Here is a 23,218-nt window from a genome sequence, read left to right on the forward strand (position 1 = left end):
TGTGGCACTATCAACAAGTGGGAGTTGTGTGGAGCTATCTACAAGGGGGGCTGTGTGGAGCTATTTACAAGGGGGGCTGTGTGGAGCTATCTACAAGGTGTGCTGTGTGTGGTGCTATCTACAACAGGGGGCTGTGTGTGGAGCTATCTACAACAGGGGGCTGTGTATGGCACTATCTACAAAAGAGGGGGTGTGTGCGGCACTATCTACAAGGGGTGGTGAGTGTGGTGCTATTTACAAGGGGGCTGTGTGTGGCGATAGCTACAAGGGGGGCTGTGTGGCGCTATCTACAACAGGGGGCCTGTGTGGCGTTAACTACAAGGGGTGTGTGGCCTCTTTAATTTATTTTCTTTTAATTTATTGTTATGGTAACTCCCTTATGTAACTATATCGCTTGTAAAATGTAGACATGGTTTTATGAATGAGTTACATTAAAAAAATAGGGGAAAAAAATGTACACCTCATTGATTGGTAGGGAAAGAAAAACATGGCGAGGGGAAAGAGATGTCAGGAAATAAGTTGGGGACGGGGGACGCCAATCAGAATCTTTGCCCTGGGTGCAGGAGAACCTAGCTACGCCTCTGGGTTATCTAATTGTTAGTCAACCAATATGCAGGTCATTAAAGAGTTGTTGTCCAGCGATACATAAGGCTGGGTTCACACAACCTATTTTCAGGCGTACACGAGGCGTATTATGCCTCGATTTACGCCTGAAAATACGGCTACAATACGTCGGCAAACATCTGCCCATTCATTTGAATGGGTTTGCCGACATACTGTGCCGATGACCTGTAATTTACACGTCGTCGTTTGACAGCTGTCAAACGACGACGCGTAAAATGACTGTCTCGGCAAAGAAGTCCAGGACACTTCTTTGGACGTAATTTGAGCCGTTTTTCATTGAATTCAATGAAGAACAGCTCAAATTTACGGCCGTCAAAGACGGAGCTGTTCTCTCTTGAAAACAGTCTGTAATTTCAGACGTAAAAGGCAGCTATCGTGTGCACATACCCTAATCCCCCTCTTCTGGTTGTATAGCTGAGCAAATGTCACTTCTTCGTTTAGAACCTTAGGAAAGCAATGCAAGCCATTTGTTTATTTCAAAGTTTTTTCATAAACATCTGAAGGACTGATTTCCACAAATAAATGTCATATAAATATATATTATTAAAGAAACTTACATCCTCTCTGCTACCTCTCCTACTGCTTTGACTATGTGTCAGTGTTTACTGCAGTTCTGAAATTTCATTCATGAACCAGGATGAAAATGACAATAAATAACTTCCAGATTGCAAACTGTTCAAAATTGTGCTGCAATGCATAGAATTGTGGGAGGACACAAAAAAAATAGGAATTTAAACAGTAAGATACATTTATTTGTCAAATAAAGTATGAATAATACAGTATCTTGATAAGTAATGCTGCTTTTCAGTCTGCAATCTGTGGGTGCCTCCTGGTATCGCTCTTTAAAACTTAAAGGAATTGTCCAGTGTTTAAAAAAATATCTGCTTTCTTTTCAGATGCAGTACCCTTCTTGTCCAAGGGCTGTATCTGATATTGTAGGCCATCCCCATTCAGGTTAATAGGGCTAAGCTGCAATACCAGTCACAGCCCATGAACAGGAGTGGCGCTGTTTTTCTGAAGAAAAAAAAACGACCTTTTTTTTGTATTTATGTATAATGCCATAAAGCAGCATTATCATATATGTAGCTATTGTCATTTTTATATGTAATTAAACAACATTGCTTGTAATAAAGCAAATAAAACATTTTCTGTCGCTCTATTTGCGATATATGTGATGTGTCGGTGTCTATCCAATTCCAATAAAACCTTTATTAATTATAGCTATAAAACTGCACATTGTAATAAACTGATATGGATGTAAAATGTGATGGCGCTTAGGAATATTTAATTTCTTTACCATAATGGGGCAGAAATTTCTCTCCTTTTGGGCAATTAACTAAGCAGGGAAAATGCTGCTTGGAAACAATTTGGTACCTGTCTATAGTAAGGTATCAATCATGGTCACCATGGTAACAACATCCTGTCTTTCTAGGGACCAACTCTGAAGCTGTTGTTACCATAGTGATCTATCAGCTCGTACGGAACAGGGTCACCGTCCGTGCATATAATCAGGAGAGATGTGAGACGTTATTGTCACACTCCTGTCATCTGCTTGTCCCTGTGATTGTGATCAGCACTTATTTATTGTCCTCCAATATTCAGGAATTTTCTAAAAGTCAAAAGCGGGGTGGAAGGAAGGAGGAACAGGGAAGGGAAGGGAAGGGGGGCAGATGTTTGGGAAGCAGTTGCCCTGGCAACAGAGTTTGGGCGTTTCAGAGGGTGGTTGCTATGGAGATGTGGATGCTGACGACGGCTGGTAAGGTTGGGAGGACAGATTGGCTTCATGCTTATCTGCAGGCTTGTCAGTCAGAGCCCCTGCCTTCCTCACCTTCAAGATAGCAGCAGGGACCCAGCAGAACAAGAGTGAGCTACAGGGCAAATATTATACAGTGCCAAGCTGCCAGCACATATAACAGAGGGCTAGAGAGCCAGGGACGGGTACAGAACAGGCTGAGAAGGAGACAGAAAGGTGACCGTGGGGGAAGGAAAAAAAATATATTTTAGGGATAGATACCAAATTTTATGGAAACCTATATTTAAGTCTATAGCTTATATATTGGTGGAGCACATGCCCAAGTGATAACGGTGTAGGAAGACCAAGAAGGCAAAGAAGAGGGCGACAGGCTTAGTCAGTGACAAGAACAGAGGGGGAGTATAGAGACATCGCAACACTTTCAAGCAGCAGAGACCATTCTTTCGCATTTAGAAAAGGAGAACCAACCTGAAGATTGGCTGTCATCTGCCTGTGACATCTCCATACGACTGTCAACTACTGAACATCTCCAGGTCATTGCAGCGTGGTTAAAGCATGGCTACCATCACCTGCACACGCTTCAGCGAGGAGTACCAACTCTTTGAGGAACTGGGAAAGTAAGTCTTATATTCTTATAATGCTCTTGAAAGCTTGAAGGACACCTAGGGGGTCATACATGGGGTGATAAGGTCCTTGTAAGACATCTGATCTTTATAACATAGCATTGAGCTCAGGAATTCTGTACTTTGATGGTGCTTGATCTTGGAAAGTTTGGTGGGAAGTGTCTTGGACCAAGAAAAATGTATTCTGTAAAGATGTCTTAGTAGAAGAGATTTTCATGGATGGTAATGATTCAAAAGCAAATGGATTAAGCTGGCAACTTTGGTTGAGGGACCACAATGTCCAAGTATGTAGGAAATATTGGTTCTTCTAGTTCTTCGACAGGTTTATTGCTTACTCTACAATCTACCAGTCCAAAGTCAGATATCTACATTGTTCTTGTCTTCAGTATTAACCTCAGTTGAATACATTCCTTAACCGTAAGATCATTTCTTCAATAGGTTTTGGATACGCAATATAAAATGTAACCTTTAAATAGTCTTGGCATCTGTATGTGAGTCGATTTGATGGTCTCAGAGGTGACCATAAACCCTTCATGTTATCCATTTAACTAAATCAATCTATGAATAAATGACTAGACTGCTATCTGGTGATAGCCTCTGGGGTCATCTTCTACAGGTCCTTTTAGGAAATTTGTAGTGACATATGGCTGCTACGATGCACTGGGAATAGGATCAGTTTGCAAAAATCAAGGGCATCTTACACCTTTCAATTGGCATAGAGTCAAGAAAGCCAATGCCATGCTATGGATAGTGATAGTGTTTCCTGATATTGTGTCTGCGATGACAGCCACCGCCAACAGTATCCCAATAGGAATTCAGCTTACCCCGATCTATATTACATTAATTACACTTGCAACTTAGTCTATTAAATCAGATGGATCTACAGAATCTGTACGGAGCCTGAGATCTCCCATTGGAATAACTTAGTGACTATTTGTATTAGATAATTATACTGTAATTGATAAGCTGTGTCTACATCTATAGCCATAGTCAATATTCGGGATCAGTATTATGCCTGTGTGTGGTCGTACCCTGTATTATTGTATTGCTTAGATGGGGGGAATAATAAGGATTATATGGGAGCATTCTTGTGCACCATTCTTATGGTGCCAGCTTGTTGCTAAAACTTGGCTACATGTATATGTTGTATAGATTACAAATATTGCAACATATTGCAGAGTGCTGTTCATTTGCTTGCAGATGTAGCGAAGACACATTTGTCTATTTCGTTTCGTTGCATTCCTATGGAAAGCCACACAGATGACACATAATAATATCACGATGAGCTCTGCCAAATGACAAATTCATTTCAGCTACATTAACCAACTCAGCTCTGCTGCATCTGCATGTGAATATCGTCTACCATGGGTATCTTTTCCATGCATTAACATGGAATACTGAGATTCGCTAATGATTTAAACCCCCCCCCCCCCCACCACTTGTGATTTTAAAGCAACAAGATCCTGTTGCATTTAACAGTTTCACAGCTGAGGCGGTCGCTTGAATGTAGAGGTTATTATTTGCTCCAGAAATGCAATGTTTAAAGCTCTACAGCAATTGTATAACCAATAGTTTGAGCATTTTTTAATTGAAAGGGTTAAAATCCGAGTGGGAAAAAGAAGCTAAAGAAGATATATAGGTGGAGAACTGAATTTGATACACCCCCAGCTAGAATGGATGTTCCTGACAGCTTTTTCCCACCCACTGCAGTGTAATGACATCCAGCACAGAGAGGCTTAATGGGGGACCCCACGCTGCTCTCTGGAGCAGCCCCTAGAGCTTTTACATAGGGCTGGCTTGTGTTTTGCAGGGAAATCTGAAGGACCGTTTCCCATTTCGTAGACGGATGTTTTTATTTGCATTAAATTGGATAACCGTGCAGCTGAAAAGTGAAGAACATATTTCATTTGTCTGGTAGAGGGAAGAAGAAAATTGTCCCAGCGTGGGTCCATTGACCAAATTGTACTTCTACCACTGCGCTGTTTATAGTGCCCATGCCCTCGCCAACATCTTACAAAAAGCAAATCTTTCAATGCTACATTCTAAATAAGTGAACATCCAACATCTTGAGAATTGGCTTCTTTTGTACAAGAAGAAATTTGACCAAGAACATATACATGCAGGGGCGGACTGAGGTTAATCCAGGATCCTTGGACACGGACCTTTTACCACTACAGCCATGATATACATGGGTTAATAAAATTTATTTGAGCAGCAGTTATCACTTATTTTTCCCTTTCTTTCCTTACATGCCTTGCTCTTACTAACAAGGCAGCTGTGGACCCCCTCTGGCCATGGACCCTCAGGCACAGCTCGAATGCCAAAATGGTCCGCTCGCCTATGCATATGTATTATATAAGTTATATCTACATTAATGTGTCAATCATGGACAGCCTTAGGGGTATGTGACCTGTATTGTCACACAGGGCACATCACCTGTCTCTACTGAAGGGGGCTCCACTGGCCTAGATGGCTGTGGTTTGCACCCACAATCTCATACTTGGCGCACCAACCTAAGAAAGGCAGGTACCCAGGATGCAGCTACACTTCTCAGTTTATTAGTGCAATTTGGGCGCCTTACGGCAATGTTATTTGGGCACTGTATGGTATGATTATTTGCACACTGTATCATTTGAGCACTATATATATGTATAACGTAAGGAGCACATCAATAGAAGGTACTGCACAGGGCACCATCTAACCTAAGTGCTGTATAGAAAATGCATTTATATTGCTGCTATCCCTTCTGGGGTACACAGTCCATATCATAGGAAGTTTTTCGAAATGTGAAGAAACTTGTGACTGCAGGGAGAAAATGCAATCACCATATAGATCTACTCTAAGGTGGACCTCATCCTTTGTGAACCAAGGCAGCGAGTATGATGTCACTCCAAGTATTTATTATAAGCTTATGTTCAATGTACTTAGGCTACATGTGAAATTTGGCATTTACGGATGCCTAAGGCTGACGCCGGGTAATAATGTTTTGTTACCGACAGATATTACTTGCACTCTCAAATGGTGAATAGGGAAAGATTTATTCACCTGGTGTCAGGTGGCAAACCATCAACTTCCCCTTGTTTATTTGAATGTTTACTAGTGGGGCAATAAGACTAGCCTCTCAGGAAGCTTTGCACAGTATATTAGATGTAAAATGACAGTCAATGATTAATATAAAATCCCATTCATACAGTATAATAGTGCACTTTGCGTCACTGAGCCCCTGCTGCATTACATAACTATCGCAGCAGGCCTCTATCCCTTTTGTTAGTCCTGTGTTAGTCCATTAATCTGAGGTAGACTAGTTGCTAGGGATCTGCTACCTGACAACCCTATTGGAAGTGCAGCTTTTTCATAGCAACCATACTTCGATAGATGACAGCAGATAAATGAGAAGCTTGGCAAAAGTCAGGCCATGCCTTTATGTTGGGGAATAAGACATCTTATAAAAATATAGGTAGAAAACCTCTTTACAAACATTGTTAGGACCGGTCTCTCTTCTATTAAAATTGTACCTGTCTGGTGACATGATGTTAAATCTTAGGGCTCTCCTGGTCTTCTTCTCGCCACATGGGCCTCTAGGAACTGTTGACTTAACCAACCCCAGTGTCTTTGTAGGTAGATACTCTTTGTGCCAGAACCCATCATACACTACACAGCAAAAAGTATATGGATACCCAAATACAACTTCCATATTTATAAGTTGGACATCTCCAAGACCATAGGCATTAATATGGAATTGGTCCGTCCTTAGATGCTATACCAGCCACCACTCTTCTTGGAAGGCTTTCTAATAGACTTTGGAATATGGGCACATTGTCATGCAGTGACAGGAAAGGGCTTTCCCTAAAAATGTCCACAAAAACAGTTTTGAGTTAAACTCAAAATAAGAAAAAATAGTGCCAGACCCTGGTCCTTCACAATACATTTTTTAAGTTGGCACTGCACATTCGAGTAGGAAGTCTTCTCCTGGCATATTCTAAGACCCAGACTTGTCTATTAGATGGTGAAGCATGATTCATCATGCCAGAGAAATCCTTACAACTGTTCCAAAGTTCAGCAGTGATGTGCTCTATACCTCTTCGACAGACCACTGATATTGCACATGGTGATCACTATCTGGTATGTGACTCTTTGGCCATGGAAACTCATTCAATGAAACTTTTGATAACCAGTCCCTTTGCTGACGTTGCTTCCAGAGTCAGTTTGTGTGTTATTCTCAAGGACAGATCATTTTATGCACTATGCACTTCAGCACTCAGAGCTCTTGTTCTGTCAGATTCTGTGACCTGCTGCTTCACTGCTTTTCTTTAAATTTGATAAACTGACATCTACAACTAGTTGGAAAGTTGTCAGCCTATGACAGCTCCCCATTAGGTACGCAACAAGGTTAGGGTAAGGACAGCGCAGCAGTGAAAGTCAGTTAGTTTAGTGCACTTAGGTGCAAAATGATTATTTGGCCATTAGGGCAATGCCCGAGGGCCCCATGCTAGAAGCAGTCCATAGTCCCTTAGTCAGATACGTTAAAGTCCAGGGCCTGCAGAAAAAAAGAAGAGGTAAATGTTGCTTGAATGCAATGTCTTAACACAGCTCATGTGTATTATAACTATGGTGGTTAGTAAGAGGTCCATGACCATTAATTCTTGAGAGCTCACACCGCTCTCTGTCCTCCCCTGAGTATGACCATAACCATTTTATTGCTGGGGTTTCTCTATGGAAATTTCATGGCTGCTCGCCATACTTATTAATTGGAAGTAGTTTCTACATATTTTTTGCCGTGTAATGCTTGTACCATCTGGATCATCAGATATCACTAGGTATCATAACAACAAGCCTTGCAGGATACTTAGTCAGGAGGAAAGAAGACTAAGAGATTCCCCGAATCAACATATTAAAAGGGTTATACCAGAATAGACAATTATCACCTATCCACAGGATAGGTGATAATTATTTGAATGATGGGGCAGCACCACTGGGATCCCTGCCCATGCCGAGAACGGTGGTCCCGAACCTACCTTTCCTCTTCACTGCACCTCTTTCAGTGAGGAGGACCGCCGTTCCATTCAATGCCTATGGGGCTGATGGAAACAGCCAAGGCCTGTACTCATCTGCTTCCATCATTCCTATAGACAATGAATCGACTGGCAGTCATCCTCAATGCAGAGGGTGCAGTGAAAAGGAATTGGGGGTTCGGGAGGGCACATGCTCGACCACCGCTCCATCTAATGTCCTCCTCACTGCACTCGAGCAGTAAGGAGGAACAGGGAGTTCGGGACCCCGTTCTCGCGATCAGTGGGGATCCCAGCGATCAAACATTTATCAACTATCCTGTGGATAGGTGATAATTGTCGATTCTGGGAATATCCCTCTAAGGGACCCCTGGAATACATTTTTAAGTGCTTACGAAAAATCATGTGTTATTAGATATTAAGTGTTTTGGCATAGGGAATATATAGTTGCATAGATCTTTCGAAATTTGGAGAGAAAATAGGGAAAGAGTGATTTGGGTCATGAATAGATGGAGGTATGACTGAACACCAGCGTTGTCCATTACCTGTGACATAAGAAGCAATGCCATCCCAAATTCTAATTGAAGGGCAGGGTCAACTTACTGCAACACAAAGTAGTGATGAGTATATGATGTTACGCAACTTGATACAAAGAACATGGTCATTAGAGGTTGTTGAATCGATTTGCCAGGATTGAGATCCTCAGCAGATTAGACTCTTTTACTTCTTGGAGGATTTTGTTACGTTGCGCTCATTTTATATGGATGGTGGTCTCAATAAGAGTGGTTAGCATACAGCCTTACAGTCACTGACAGGAAGCATTTTAAAAAACATTGCCCCTCCACAAGTCTCATGGACCACATTCTAACAATTAAAAATCCATGTGTTCTGTCATTGAAGGTGTATTTAGATTAACTCTTTGAAATCATCATCCCAGACTCATGTATGAGAAAAAATTGATCAACAATAAAATTGATCAACAATAAAATTTTTATAGATATTTCTATTTATCACATTTTAATGGGGTTTCACAACATTTTTTTTTAACGTTTATATATATAGACCTAAAAAGTTAAAATAATAAACTTTCCAGCTGCGCTCCATTTTCCGTAGCTAGTCTCCTGGGTCCCATCCCTCATCCTGCAGGATGATATATCCATAGTGACCGTGCCATCCAAAGGTTGCGTACTGTGGTGACATTTTGTTCATAGTGATGTCATGTTTCATGGCAGTGATTGGTTGGTGCAGTCACATATCATGATGCCACTATGATCGGCACATTAGTCTGCAGGATTCCAAACAAAGAACGGTGGAGGACAAAGAAGACTAGCGATGGAGAAATGGGGGTGGTATTGTAGAGTTCAGTATAGTGGAAAGTTTATTATTTTTGTATTTTAAATAAGATTTAAACTTTGTTTAACATACTCGACTACCCCTTTAAGTTTACCCCTATTTTGGGACAATATTTATTCCAAACCATTATCCTAATACTGTAGAATTAACAAATGTGTAATGACAGATCAACCCTTTTGTAATCAGTACTCCGCCTGCAGCACATATTATATTTCATTATAATGTTTTCATTAATGAAAACAACAAATCAGCGGTCCGCACATTCTACCGCAATAATCAGTTAAATGAGGTTATTCTGAGTTGTATCATCAGGTCTGCTTCTGCAATCATACTCCCTTCTATCTATCCCCAACTTATTGCTAACAGAAGTAGAGGTCAGATTGAAGGAAATATGATTGAAGGATCAGACTATACAAGGCTTGTTATTAGTTATCTGTAACCATGGAAACACATAGGTATATAGGAACTGTATACCCAAAACGGTAGAATATCTTAATTAAAGACTATTTGCAAAGTTGCTTCATTTCATTTTATTTAGATGCATTGGAGCACTAAAAAAAAAAATGGTTGCCAAAGTGGACATAGCTTTTAAAAATTGTACCAGGGAATTATATTATCAGCATTTACTTAATATAACTGAGATCCATTTATTAGATTGATATATAAATAAATTAGACTAAATGTATTAGATCTAATATAATTCAAAGTGAGTGCCCCCTTCATGGTCTTTAGAAGCAGCCCATTGTATCAGTCCTCGGTTATAATTCTTCATTATTAAAAATGCATGTGCTGAAAAGTGTATAAGAGAAAAATGTCACATCAAAGTCTTACCTACTTTAGGATTATCAATTTCATTAAAGGACAACCCATCAGGGCAATCCTCTATTAGGAAATATGCACACCATAGATGGGGGTCCCCTGCTTGGGACCCTCTCTGAGTCAGAATGGAGAGCAGCTAGCAAGCATCAGCTCTTGAGGCCTTGGACAGTCAATGTGTTACATGGACGGCTATTCATCTGAGTGGCATAGATTTAATTCTACAAATGTTCAGCAACTGCAAACAGCTGATTTTGCTGGGGGTCTTGGGAGTCAGACCCATGCCCCATTATTAGAGGGGGTTGTTTTTTTGGCGCTGATCTTGACATGGAAACCGTGTCGGAATCAGCACCAAAAAACTACCGAAATCACCCCCCATTGATTTCAATAGGAGGCAGAGGCGTTTTTTTTCCCGGGCGACTTTTAGCCACTGACCTCGCATTGAAATCAATGGGAGGCAGAAAAAACCTGCGGCACTCATTTCTGATCGTTTTTCGCTTGCATTTTTAGCCTGCGGTCCTTGCATTAGCTTCAATGGCAGCAGGCAAAAAATTTTGTGAAAAACGCAACAAAAACAGTTGGCAAAAAAGCGCAGGCAGGTCAAAATCTGCCTCAAAATTCCTGAAGGAATCCTGAGGCAGATTTTTTCTGCCGGCAAAAAAACTCTTTGTGAACAGGGCCTAAAAGTGTGTTTTGTGTGTGTATTAAACTTACTAGTTATGTGGTATTAAAGTTAAATGTATACTCCACAACAAAATGATAAGCACCATAAGCACAAAAAGTTGCACCGGACGCAATGTCGCCCTATGTAAAATTTTGCTTTGTTGATGTGGTGCTTTGTGAAAAAATGTCAGTGATAAAACTTTATAAAATGTTTTGTTATTGTCAAAAAAATCTGTGAGTAAGATGAGTTTGATTGCCTGATTGGCTGCTATTGACATCAAGTCTGGTACATATAAGTGAAATTAATGAGTAGTAGTTGTTGGAAAGTTTTTAGTAAGTTGGGAGAAGATTTTTTGCTGTAGGTGGAGAAGTACGGGGTATTACTTAAAGCTCATGTGAAAATCTTAATTTGACTCTTCCATTAAGGCTGGGGGTAAAGTATATAAAAATACCTGCCAGATATATGAAGTTTATGTTCTCCCATACAGATGTTGGTATGTTCAGAGGCAGAGGAATGGAAATATGGGAATGAACAATACATAATGGGAAAGGAAAAGGAGGAGCAGTGTGTGGTTCTATTATGAAAATAATAAAACAATAAACTATATTGATTAGGCTCTGTTCACATTTGCGTTGGGGTCCCGTTCTGACGTTCCATCGGAGGTTTCCGTCAGAACGGGACCCTGAGCAGACACAAACTGACACAGACGCATTTCCATCACCATTGATTTCAATGGTGACGGAGCTGGTGCCCGTGGTTTCCGTTTGTATCTTTTGTGCACCAGATTCGTAGTTTTGCCGGAAGCAATAGCGTAGTCGACTACGCTATTGCTTCCAGCAAAACGACAGGTCCGGTGCACAACAGACACAAACGTAAATCACGGGCACCAGCTCCGTCACCATTGAAATCAATGGTGATGGAAACGTGTCAGTTTTTGTCTGCTCAGGGTCAGGCCAGGCTGTGATAGGTTCTCCCTCTCCTCAGCCAGCAAGCCTGAGTGGTAACAGATCGCGTCACTCTAGCAGACCTTGGAGCTGATGAGGGCTGATTAACCCCGGGCGTCGACACAGAACCTGTGTTTGGCAAACCCTTTACAGTACCCCCCTTTTATGAGGGGCCACCGGACCCTTCCTAGGTGGGCCTGGCTTGTTGGGGAACCGAAGATTAAATTTCCTGAGCAATATACTGGGTGATCATCCCGGGCGGGTACCCAAGTCCTCTCCTCAGGCCCGTATCCTCTCCAATGGACCAGGTACTGGAGGGAGGCTTGGACCATCCTGCTGTCCACAATCTTGGCTACCTTGAATTCGACCCCATCCAGAGTAGGAACAGGGACCGGAGGTTTCCTCGATGAAGCCAAGGACGGGGAGCAGCTTTTCAAAAGGGAGGCATGGAACACGTTGTGTATCTGAAAGGACGGGGGTAACTCCAGCCGGAAGGAGACAGGGTTGAGGACTTCCATGATCTTGTACGGCCCTATAAACCGGGGAGCAAATTTCTTGGACGGAAATTTAAGGCGCAAATTTTTAGAAGACAGCCACACCAGATCCCCGACCACAAATAAGGGGTTAGTGGAACGTCTTTTATCTGCCTGTGTCTTTTGGATGTTCTGGGACGCCTCAAGGTTCTTCTGAACCTGGACCCAGACTGTGCACAGTTCCCGATGAACGACATCTACCTCGGGATTGTTGGAACCACTAGGAGAAACGGAGGAGAACAGTGGATTAAACCCAAAATTACAGAAGAAGGGGGAGACCCCCGACGAGTTACTGACCCGGTTATTAAGGGAAAATTCGGCGAGGGGAATGAAGGAGACCCAATCATTTTGACAGTCTGAGATAAAACACCTTAAGTATTGTTCTAGAGACTGATTAGTCCTCTCAGTTTGGCCATTAGTTTCAAGATGGAAGGCCGAGGAAAAGGACAGATCAATCCCCAGCTTCTTACAGAAAGCTCTCCAAAATAATGAAACAAATTGTACCCCTCTGTCAGAAATAATATTGACCGGGACCCCATGGAGATGCAGGATGTGTTTAACAAACAAGGTAGCTAATGTCTTGGCATTGGGTAGTTTCTTGAGGGGTACAAAGTGGCACATCTTACTGAAGCGGTCTGCTACAACCCACACCACCAACTTGCCTTGGGATGGAGGCAGATCGGTGATAAAATCCATGGAGATATGGGTCCAAAGTCTCTGGGGAATGGGCAAAGAACATAGTAAGCCCGCAGGTCGGGACCTGGGAGTCTTAGACCTAGCACAAATCTCACAAGCGGCGATGTAGGCCTTAACGTCTTTAAGCAACCCAGGCCACCAATAGGTTCTTGAAATGAGGTGCTTGGTGCCCAGAATGCCTGGATGGCCAGATAGTGCGGAGTAATGATTCTCCCTGAGCAACCTTAGCCGGAATTGCAGGGGAACAAACAGCTTGTTCTTAGGAAGGTTCTCGGGAGCAGAACCTTGATCAGCCGCAATTTCGGAGACTAAGTCAGAATCCACGGAGGATATGATATGATATGATATGATAAATACAAGTGGGGTCCTCCTCAGGAGGCCATGAAGCTACGTGACAGAGCATCAGCTTTAATATTTTTTGACCCAGCCCTATAGGTAACCACAAAGTTGAACCTTGTAAAAAACAATGCCCATCGAGCTTGTCTTGGGTTTAGCCTCTGTGCAGATTCTAGGAAAACCAGATTCTTGTGGTAAGGACCGTTACCTTGTGCCTAGCCTCCTCCAGGAAGTGGCGCCACTCTTCAAATGCCCATTTAATGGCTAGGAGTTCGCGGTTGCCAACGTCATCATTTCTCACTGTGGAGGAGAACTTCCTGGAGAAGTAGGCACAGGGACGGAGATGGGTGAGAGACCTAGTACCCTGGGAAAAAACAGCACCCACTCCCACCTCGGAGGCGTCAACCTCCATGATGAATGGCTCCATTTGGTTGGGCTGAACCAGCACTGGGGCCGAGATTAAGCACTTCTTAAGGACCTCAAAAGCCTGGACAGCCTCAGGAGGCCAGTGGGGGAGATCAGCACCTTTGCGAGTGAGAGCCGTAAGAGGCTTAGCGATGACCGAGAAGTTAGCAATAAATCTCCTGTAATAATTAGCAAACCCCAGGAAAAACTGTAAGGCCTTCAGGGAGGCAGGGCGGACCCATTCTGCCACAGCCTGAACCTTGGCAGGGTCCATGCGAAATTCGTTAGGAGTGAGGATTTGACCCAAAAATGGTATCTCCTGCACCCCAAACACACATTTTTCGGTTTTAGCAAAGAGTTTGTTTTTCCGAAGGGCCTGGAGCACCTTTCTAATATGCTCAATGTGGGAGGACCAGTCCTTGGAAAACAGAAGTATATCATCAAGGTACACTACAAGCAATACCCCCAGATAGTCTCTTAAAATCTAATTTATGAAATTCTGGAAGACCGCGGGAGCATTATACAACCTAAAGGGCATGATGAGATATTCGAAATGACCTTCGGGTGTATTAAACGCAGTCTTCCACTCATCCCCCTCTCTGATCCGGATAAGGTTATAAGCCCCCCGAAGATCGAACTTAGAGAACCATTGGGCCCCCTGAACCTGATTGAAGAGATCAGGAATCAAAGGAAGGGGATATCGGTTCCTTACAGTGATCTTATTTAAATTTCGGTAATCGATGCACGGCCTAAGACCACCATCCTTCTTCCCCACTAAGAAGAAGCCAGCACCTACCGGAGAAGTAGAGGGGCGAATATAACCCTTGGCCAGGCTTTCATGGATATAACCTCTCATTGCTTCACGTTCAGGACAAGAGAGATTAAATATCCTACCTTTAGGGAGCCTTGCTCCTGGTACCAAATCGATTGCGCAATCGTACTCTTTAGAAAAGACATCAGCGAAGTCCTGAATAAACTCAGGTAGAGAGATCACCTCCTCAACTAGAGAAACCAAATTAATAGAAAAACATGACATCATGCATTCATTACCCCATTTAGTAAGATCACCAGTATTCCAGTCAAAAGTGGGATTATGCGTCTGCAACCAAGGGAGGCCTAAAATCAAATCGGACGATAACCCCTGTATCACTAACACAGAACACTGCTCCAAATGAATGGAGCCAACAATGAGTTCAAAAACAGGGGTATGCTGCATAAAATAACCATTGGCAAGCGGTGTGGAGTCTATACCCACTACCAAGATAGGCTTAGGCAAATCAATTAGTGGCATAGCTAGAGACATAGCAAATTCCACAGACATAATATTAGCAGCAGACCCTGAATCCACAAAGGCACTCGCGGTGGCAGACCTACCATCGAAAGAAACCTGAAAGGGAAGCAAGATTTTATTAGGCTTCATGTTTACGGAAAATACCTGTGCGCCCAAGCGACCTCCCCGATGGTCACTTAGGCGCGGAAGTTTTCCGGCTGCTTATTCTTGCGCCTGGGACAGGAGTTCAATTGATGCTTGTCATCCCCACAGTAGAAGCAGAGACCATTCCTCCTGCGGAAATCTCTACGTTGTTGGGGAGACACGGAGGCCCCGAGTTGCATCTGTTCATCCGAGTTCTCCGTGGAAGAACGAAGCAACGGAACCTCTGGAGCCATCATAGGGGAGCCAAAGGTGACGGCCCCAGAACGTTCAAGTCGTCGTTCCCTGAGACGTCGGTCAAGACGTACCGCTAAAGCCATAGCCTGATCTAGAGAGTCTGAGGAGGGGTAGCTAACTAACAGGTCCTTCAGGGCGTTCGACAGACCCAATCTAAACTGGCACCTCAAGGCAGGGTCAGTCCACCGAGAAGCAACACACCACTTCCTAAAGTCAGAACAGTACTCCTCAACGGGTCTCTTACCCTGACGTAAGGTCACCAGCTGACTCTCGGACAAGGCAGTCTTGTCAGTCTCGTCATAGATGAGCGCGAGAGCAGAAAAAAAAAGGTCAACAGAAGAAAGTTCAGGGGCGTCAGGAGCCAGGGAGAAGGCCCATTCCTGGGGACCGTCCTGGAGCGGAGTGGGGTCTTAATCGGAAATAGAGTCTACAACTCTCCCGAAAAGAGAAAAAGGTCCTCCGGTCCCCTGAGAACCGGTCAGGCAACTTGAGGTGGGGTTCAAGAGGTGAAGTGAAGGGCACTACCTGGGTAGCATCACGCTGGTTGAACCTCTGAGCGAGGTCTTGAACCTGTAGGGAAAGACCCTGCATTTGCTGAGCCAGGGCCTCAAGGGGGTCCATAGTAGAGTCAGGGACCAGGGAAGAAAAGGTATGTGGCCTGTGATTATGTAATGAATCGGGGTAGGGAGACGGACAGGTGAGCCCTAATCTACCCGCAACTCAGTCCCTGCCTACTTGCACGGCCCGTCCTAAGTGACGGCGTACAACTGGGCGACGGTCCCTACGCTCAGTAAGTGCAAGACAAACAACACAAGACAAGGGCACACAGAAGCAAGGGGGGGTTGGGGCTGTTGCCCACGGAGACACCGTGAGCAACAGGGAATGGTGAACGAGCCGAATCAAACCAGGGGAGTACGTAGTAGCAAATCAGAGCAGGAGAATAGTCAGGCAAGTCAGGGTCAACAAGTAACAGCGGTCAATCGGGTGAATAGCTGGAATCGCAAAGCCAGGAAACCAGACAATCACAGGCAAGGAGCATGCTGCAAGTGAGGATATAAATAGACCAAGGGTGGGAGCTAGAACTGTCAGGCCAGGCTGTGATAGGTTCTCCCTCTCCTTAGCCTGCAAGCCTGAGTGGTAACAGATCGCGTCACTCTAGCAGACCTTGGAGCTGATGAGGGCTGATTAACTCCGGGCGTTGACACAGAACCTGTGTCTGGCAAACCCTTTACACTATCATTAGAGAATTTTAAAAACGAAACACCCGATGCACGTTTCTCCTAGAACAAGCCGGAAATGACGGCGAAATGCGCGTCAGGTGTTTAGTATTTAAAATTGTATACGTCTGAAGGAGGCCTGTGACAGATGCCATTCAGTGGCATTCGTCCACCATGGGGTTTCATTGTGACCCTCTGTATGGAAAAGCGCAGTCTGCTGCTCTTTCCTATACAGTTTAAACGCATACTGGCCTGAACAGAGGCCAAAAGGACACTTTGGCCTTTATAAAGTAAATGGGGGCCTATGGATACGTTTAACATATACCCTGAACGTTTTCCAGAGAATTTTCTACATTTTTTGGCCTTTTATAGAACCTGTTGACTTGGTATATTCTTTGAATATCTGTTGTTGCATTGAGCTTTGCTTCACAGCTGTTTTATTTTAGTGGATATCCTACTTTTAGTTTTTGTTGGTTTTTATTATAAATTCTCCTACTTGCAAAAAAGGTGACAAAATCCATTAGCCAAACCCCCTTGGGTGAATATTTCAGCCTCTTACTTTTCTGCTAATGTGATAAATAACTTTTAATGTTAAAATATTCCCCCAATTGATTACGAAAATGTCACTGAATATGGTACTTTAAGTTATAGGGACATGTTGATTGTTGCAGATCATTATCTCTAAATGCGTAGAAAGATTTTATAATTGCGATCTAATCCCATGTTCCTTTTACTGTTATAGGATCATGATTGTATATAATATGATATTTATTTCATTACATGCATTTCATTCTCTTAAAATATATTGGGGGAAGCCTACAAAGCGATTTTTGCCCTTATTATGAATTCACCATATCTGTGAAGGCCACTTCAGACTGAGGGACCGTTGAGAAACTGCTGCTTTCCAGACACCATTAGTTTTTGATTTTCAATGAAAAAGTGATGGAGACAAATACAACCTAGTGTTACTTAATAGCATGCTGAATATTCCCCAACAGGCGTGCTCCTTTTAGGTTACATTACAAAGAACATGGGAAACTAGTTTGTCAGAGAACCTGTGGGCTCACAAATACATCTTAGTCAAGAGCTGAGACATAGCACAGTATATTTCAAGCAGAGGTGAACACAGACTGCAAAGGGCCCCTGTGCAAAAAATGTGCCTGGGCCCCCGATAACCTAACCACGCCCGCATGCATATAAAACTATACAAATCTATATTGACCATTTTATTACTAGTTTAGAACAAAAGTAACAAACATAAATAATGCAAAGAATTTCAATATTTAACAACTGAGTATAACACAAAGAACTCATGGAACTAACTTATAATGACTTCATCGTGCTACACAGGGCTGTCCTAAGCATCACTCCAGCAGGTGGAAGGGGGCGCTGCGCTGGCTCACTTCCCCTGCTTGTTTCAGAGCAGCAGCCTTTCCAACTGGGGGCTTCTTCACTCAGTGGCGTCGCTACCGCTGTAACAGGCATAGCGGCTGCTAGCGGCGACACAGGGCATGAGGGCGCCCGTCGGGAAGGCCCCCCCATGGTGGCGGTGCCGCTAGCAGCCGCTGCGGTTGCTACAGTGGTAGCGACGCCACTATAGCAGAGCAGGGAGGTATCGCCCTGATCTGCTATCTATTAGCACCACTGTAGTTCCCTGAATGGCAGAATCCCTGTGCGGCCGGGGATTCCGCTCCTGTACGGAGCGCTTGATGTCTCTGTCCATATATGGACAGTGACATCAGAAGCAACTCCTGAAGCGGAATCCCGTCCAAAGCGTTGCCGACTCGGTGACCGGGGATTCCACACTAGGAGAAACCCTTGATGTCACTGTCCATAAATGAACAGAGACGTCAGGGGCTACTCCTGGAGTGGAATCCCCGACGCTGTCACCGGGGATTGCACTACAGGAGAAGCCAGTGATGTCACTGTCAATAAATGGACACAGACAAAACAACTAACTAATACATCTTTTTACCAGGTTTTACCATCTGACCCAACTGATACCTTTAAGAAAAAATTGGATTTACTTATTGATGCAGCATCCCATTATGGTACCATCAATAACAATGAATGTAAGTATCTAAAAACAGAGAAACCTATTATACCAACATTTTATTTGGTGCCCAAGGTGCATAAATCTTTGACTAATCCTCCAGGTAGACCAATTGTAGCTGGTATAGGTAGCCTTTGTGAAAAGGCCTGCACTTATATAGATTATTTTTTACAGCCCATGGTACTACAACTTAAATCCTATACTAGGGATTCTATGCATCTTATAGAACAATTGAATGACTTGGAGGTTCCCCTTGGCACCCTGGTTATATCCTTGGATGTAGAATCCCTGTATACTAACATTAGGCATCATTTGGGACTGAGAGCAGTTATGCATCACCTTAATCAGCAGACGGCATCTAACAGACAGCATGATTCCTTTTTGCTTGATCTTCTTGAATTTGTCCTTGGACACAATTATTTTGTGTTTGATAGGAAATTTTATCGCCAAGTTTCTGGCACAGCTATGGGGGCACGTTGTGCTCCCTCCTACGCTAACCTTTTTTTAGGTTGGTGGGAGGAGACATACGTATATTCATCTATAAGTTTTCAACAGCATGTCATTAAATGGCAAAGATATATAGATGACATTCTCATTTTTTGGACAGGGACAGCAGAAGAATGCGGGTCATTCATTGAAGAACTTAATGAGAATCCATGGAATATACGCCTCACTGCCAAAATTTCAAAGGAAATGGTTGAGTTCCTCGACTTAAAAATCAAAATGCACGGACCTCAAGTAAAGACCACACTGTACCGTAAAGAAACAGCTACTAATAATCTGCTCCATTACCAAAGTTTTCACCCTCCACACTTGAAAAATGGTATTCCAACAGGACAATTCCTGAGGATTAGGAGAAACTGTAGCGAGGAACAAGATTTCAAATTTCATGCAAAGGATCTAAGTGAAAGATTTAAATCAAGAGGATATCCACAAAAAGTTATTTCGAAAGCTTTTTCAAAAGCAGCAAAGAGCAATAGAATCCAGACATTCACACCCAAACATCGGATAAAAGACAACAAGCCAAGGATCATAACAGCCTATAACAGTCAATGGCAAGATATCACCAAAATATTAAATAGAAATTGGAACATTCTATTATGTGAACCCAAACTTATACCACACATAACCGAGAGACCTCTCCTAACAGCAAGAAGAGCCCGCAATCTTGGGGACAGGGTAACAAGAAGTCATTTTTCAAGACCGACGACACGACTAGGTAGAGGAACTAAACTTATAGGTTCATATGCATGTGGGGATTGCAATATATGTCAATTTGTTGAATCTAGTGACACTTTCACAGATCCAGTTGACAAAAAGCAATACCCACTTAAGTCATACATTAACTGTCGAACTAAAAATATCATTTATGCGATAACCTGTTCTTGTCCCAAGGTTTATATAGGTCAGACAAGTCAAGAACTACGAAAACGAATACAACATCACCTATCAACCATCAGATTGGCAGAAAGAGATATTAAACAAAACAAGATTCTGACCTCGGTGGCTTCACACTTTTTACAAGTACACAAAGGTAAGACTTCTTGTCTTAAAGTGACCGGTCTGGAACACATACAGACAAACATTAGAGGGGGCAATATAGTCCCCAGACTTCTGCAACATGAAGCAAGGTGGATCTTCAATGTAAAATGCATGTCCCCTAGGGGCATAAATGAAGAACTACTATTCACCGGTTTCTATAAAACATAACGAGTCACTTTTCATTTTTACATATAGATTTTTCTTATGTTCTATTTGCACAGATCACATATTTTCGTTCACATTTATTATGACCTTCATATTTATTATGATTTATTCAGGTCTCTTACATTTCACATAATAATTCTTATATCCTTTCCCTCATTTATTTTTCACGTTCTAAATGATTTAAGTCACTAATGTTTATTTTATTATTATCACATAGCACGTCATTTATTGGCATTGTTATATGACAGATATAGTAGTTCATCTTGAAGCCATAGGTCTGAGATCAATTATTAAGTATGTTTTCTCCTTCTAGATCATATCTATGTATAGTGATCGGTTCTGAGGTGTTGAGCATCATATGAGAACATATGGACACAGAAGAGGAAAAAACAAAGAGAAAGAAAAAGAATATATTGTATTATAATCTGATACCCACTCTCGTATATTTTCTACACATATATATTGTCCAAATTCTGGTTAAACTGTTTTCTTCATTAGAAAATGTATCATACTCCTCAATTGTGTAAAATTAAATAAACAACATATTGACATAAAAGGTAATTAGCATGATGTATTCATCATTATGCCTAGAAGATTGAACGCTTAATATTTATGCACAATTACTCGATAACTAACTTGGACTAAGTTCCAACACATTGACATGTGATAACCTATATGTTTATTATAGTAACCTGTTGTTATGGGGTATGATAGTTTGTAGCGACTTATCCATAGCTGTCAATACATGTTGGCTTTCCAACCTCCCAGCCCTCCTTTTTTTTCCCATGCCTTTCCTCCCCTCCCGGTGACCTGGTTGTGCGCGCGCGCGGCTCACTGCATCATGATATCATGGTTGCGGGCCGGCGCGAGCGCATACTAAGTAACCACTCGCCTTGATTTACATGGCGATTGCAGTCCTGCTGGGTGTACTGCGCGTGCGCCGGGTCCGTCATCAGGTGCACATGGTGGCGGCTTCGGCGCATGCGCAGAGCGTCACGGCAATAGGGCAGCTGGGTTATCTCACCAGCTCACTCGTGGAGGTAGGGGTAGGTGTGTCCACAGGTGCAGGCCATTGCACTTTTGATTACTTTTTCCATTTGCTGTTCTACATAAAGACACTAAATGTTCACATGCAAACTTACCCCTGAGGAAGCCACTTTGTGGCGATACGCGTGGGGTTTCTTTCCCCTATTTTCCCCCATATAGCCTGAGATATAGGACATGCTGATCTGATGCCTAACTGATGCAACATTTTTACACACTCTTTTCAAGATTAATGCATTGCATGTCTGCTCTGGGGGTTTAGGTGAGTGTAAGGAGGTAGCTATTTGCTAGCCACTTATCAGGGTGGTATTCCTCCTTCAGTGATTTGTATATGGCATATCATATGCTATTTTAAATGTTTTTAACTTCTATGTAGTGTTTTGGTATTCAATAAACGGTTATTTTGTATACTCATATGGTTATTCTTTGAAAGTTATACCCGTTGCCTTATACATACCCATTTGTTTTGCTTTATATAAATGGACACAGACGACAGGGCTTCTACTGGAGTGGAATCCCCAGTCACAACGTCGGCAACGCTGTGGACGGGGATTCCGCTTCAGCAGTTGCCCCTGATGTTACTGTCCATATATGTACAGAGACATCAAGCGGAGCGCTCCAGGAGTGGAATCCCCGGCCAAAGGGGGATTCTGTTCCTTTAGGGAGCTACAGTGGCGCTATCTACAGGAAGGAGGGGTGCTATTTACAAGGGTGCTGTGTGGCACTACCTACAAGGGGGCTGTGTGGCACTATCTACAAGGGGGCTGTGTGGCACTACCTACAGGGGGCTGTGTGGCACTACCTACAGGGGGCTGTGTGGCACTACCTGCAAGGGGCTGTGTGGCACTATCTGCAGGGGGCTGTGTGGCACTACCTACAAGAGGGCTGTATGGTACTATGTACAGGGGGAATCTGTGAGTGTTGGGCTGATTTAAAAGTGCTATTGGGGGTGCTATTTACAAGGGGGCTGTGGGCTGTGTGGCCCTACCTACAAGGCAGCTGTGTGTCACTACCTACAGGGGGACTGTGTGGCACTACCTACAAGGGGGCTGTGTGGCACTACCTACAAGGTGGCTGTGTGGCACTAACTACAGGGGGCTGTGTGGCACTATCTACATAGGGCTTCATGGTACCACGTAAAAGGGGCCTGTGTGGAACTACCTACAAGGGGGCTGTGTGGCACTATCTACAAGGGGGCTGTGTGGCACTACCTACAGGGGGCTGTGTGGCACTACCTACAGAGGGCTGTGTGGCACTACCTGCAAGGGGCTGTGTGGCACTATCTACAGGGGGCTGTGAGGCACTATGTACATGGGAAATCTGTGAGTGGCAGGCTGATGTTCATTTTACTGTGTTTGCTGAGCTTATAGTCCTTTTAATGTGAAAGGGGGGCTGATGATTATTTTACTGTGAATGGGGGGCTGATAGTCTTCAAGTGGTTTCCACCTCTGAGCTCCAATTGAAATTAATAGGAGGCAGAAAATACGCTAGTTTGGTGCTTTTTTTGCCTGCGTCTTTTGCATTAGCTCCAACAGCTTTAAAAAAATGCAAAAAATAAAGGAAGATTTTTTTTTGCCTTACAAAAAACGCTGTGTGAACATACCCTACGAGTGTAGTGCTTGTTTTTAGCCATTTTCTGTCTTTCGCTAAAGAATTTTTGGTAGGGTGAGGGCCCAAAGTCCCCTCTGCCACATAGGAAGACGGCAGTATTATAAATGATGACAGGTAGGTGGAGGCCCTGTTACAGATTTTGCATTTAGACCAGGGAGCTT

General features: G+C 43.2%; 2 protein-coding genes across 3 annotated transcripts in view; both read left to right on the plus strand.

The window, feature by feature from the left end:
* The first annotated feature begins 2,304 nt into the window (after positions 1–2,304).
* CAMK2A (calcium/calmodulin dependent protein kinase II alpha) overlaps positions 2,305–23,218 on the plus strand; it is a 164,849-nt gene continuing 143,935 nt past the window's right edge. The window contains exon 1 of one of the 2 annotated variants that reach the window (XM_075856171.1): positions 2,305–2,994. In XM_075856171.1, coding sequence (XP_075712286.1) covers positions 2,933–2,994 — 62 coding nt within the window. In that variant the 5' untranslated portion in view covers positions 2,305–2,932. The remainder of the gene's footprint in view (positions 2,995–23,218) is intronic. The other variant, XM_075856172.1, reaches the window with a different exon arrangement.
* Positions 18,480–21,862, plus strand: LOC142748481 (uncharacterized). The gene is made up of 3 exons (XM_075855569.1): positions 18,480–18,714; positions 19,303–20,229; positions 20,716–21,862. The coding sequence occupies exons 1-3, from the start codon at positions 18,480–18,482 to the stop codon at positions 20,730–20,732; spliced, it is 1,179 nt and encodes a 392-aa protein (XP_075711684.1). The 3' UTR covers positions 20,733–21,862.

The sequence above is a fragment of the Rhinoderma darwinii genome, chromosome 3 (genome assembly GCF_050947455.1).
Source record: "Rhinoderma darwinii isolate aRhiDar2 chromosome 3, aRhiDar2.hap1, whole genome shotgun sequence".
Taxonomy (NCBI): Eukaryota; Metazoa; Chordata; class Amphibia; order Anura; family Rhinodermatidae; genus Rhinoderma; species Rhinoderma darwinii.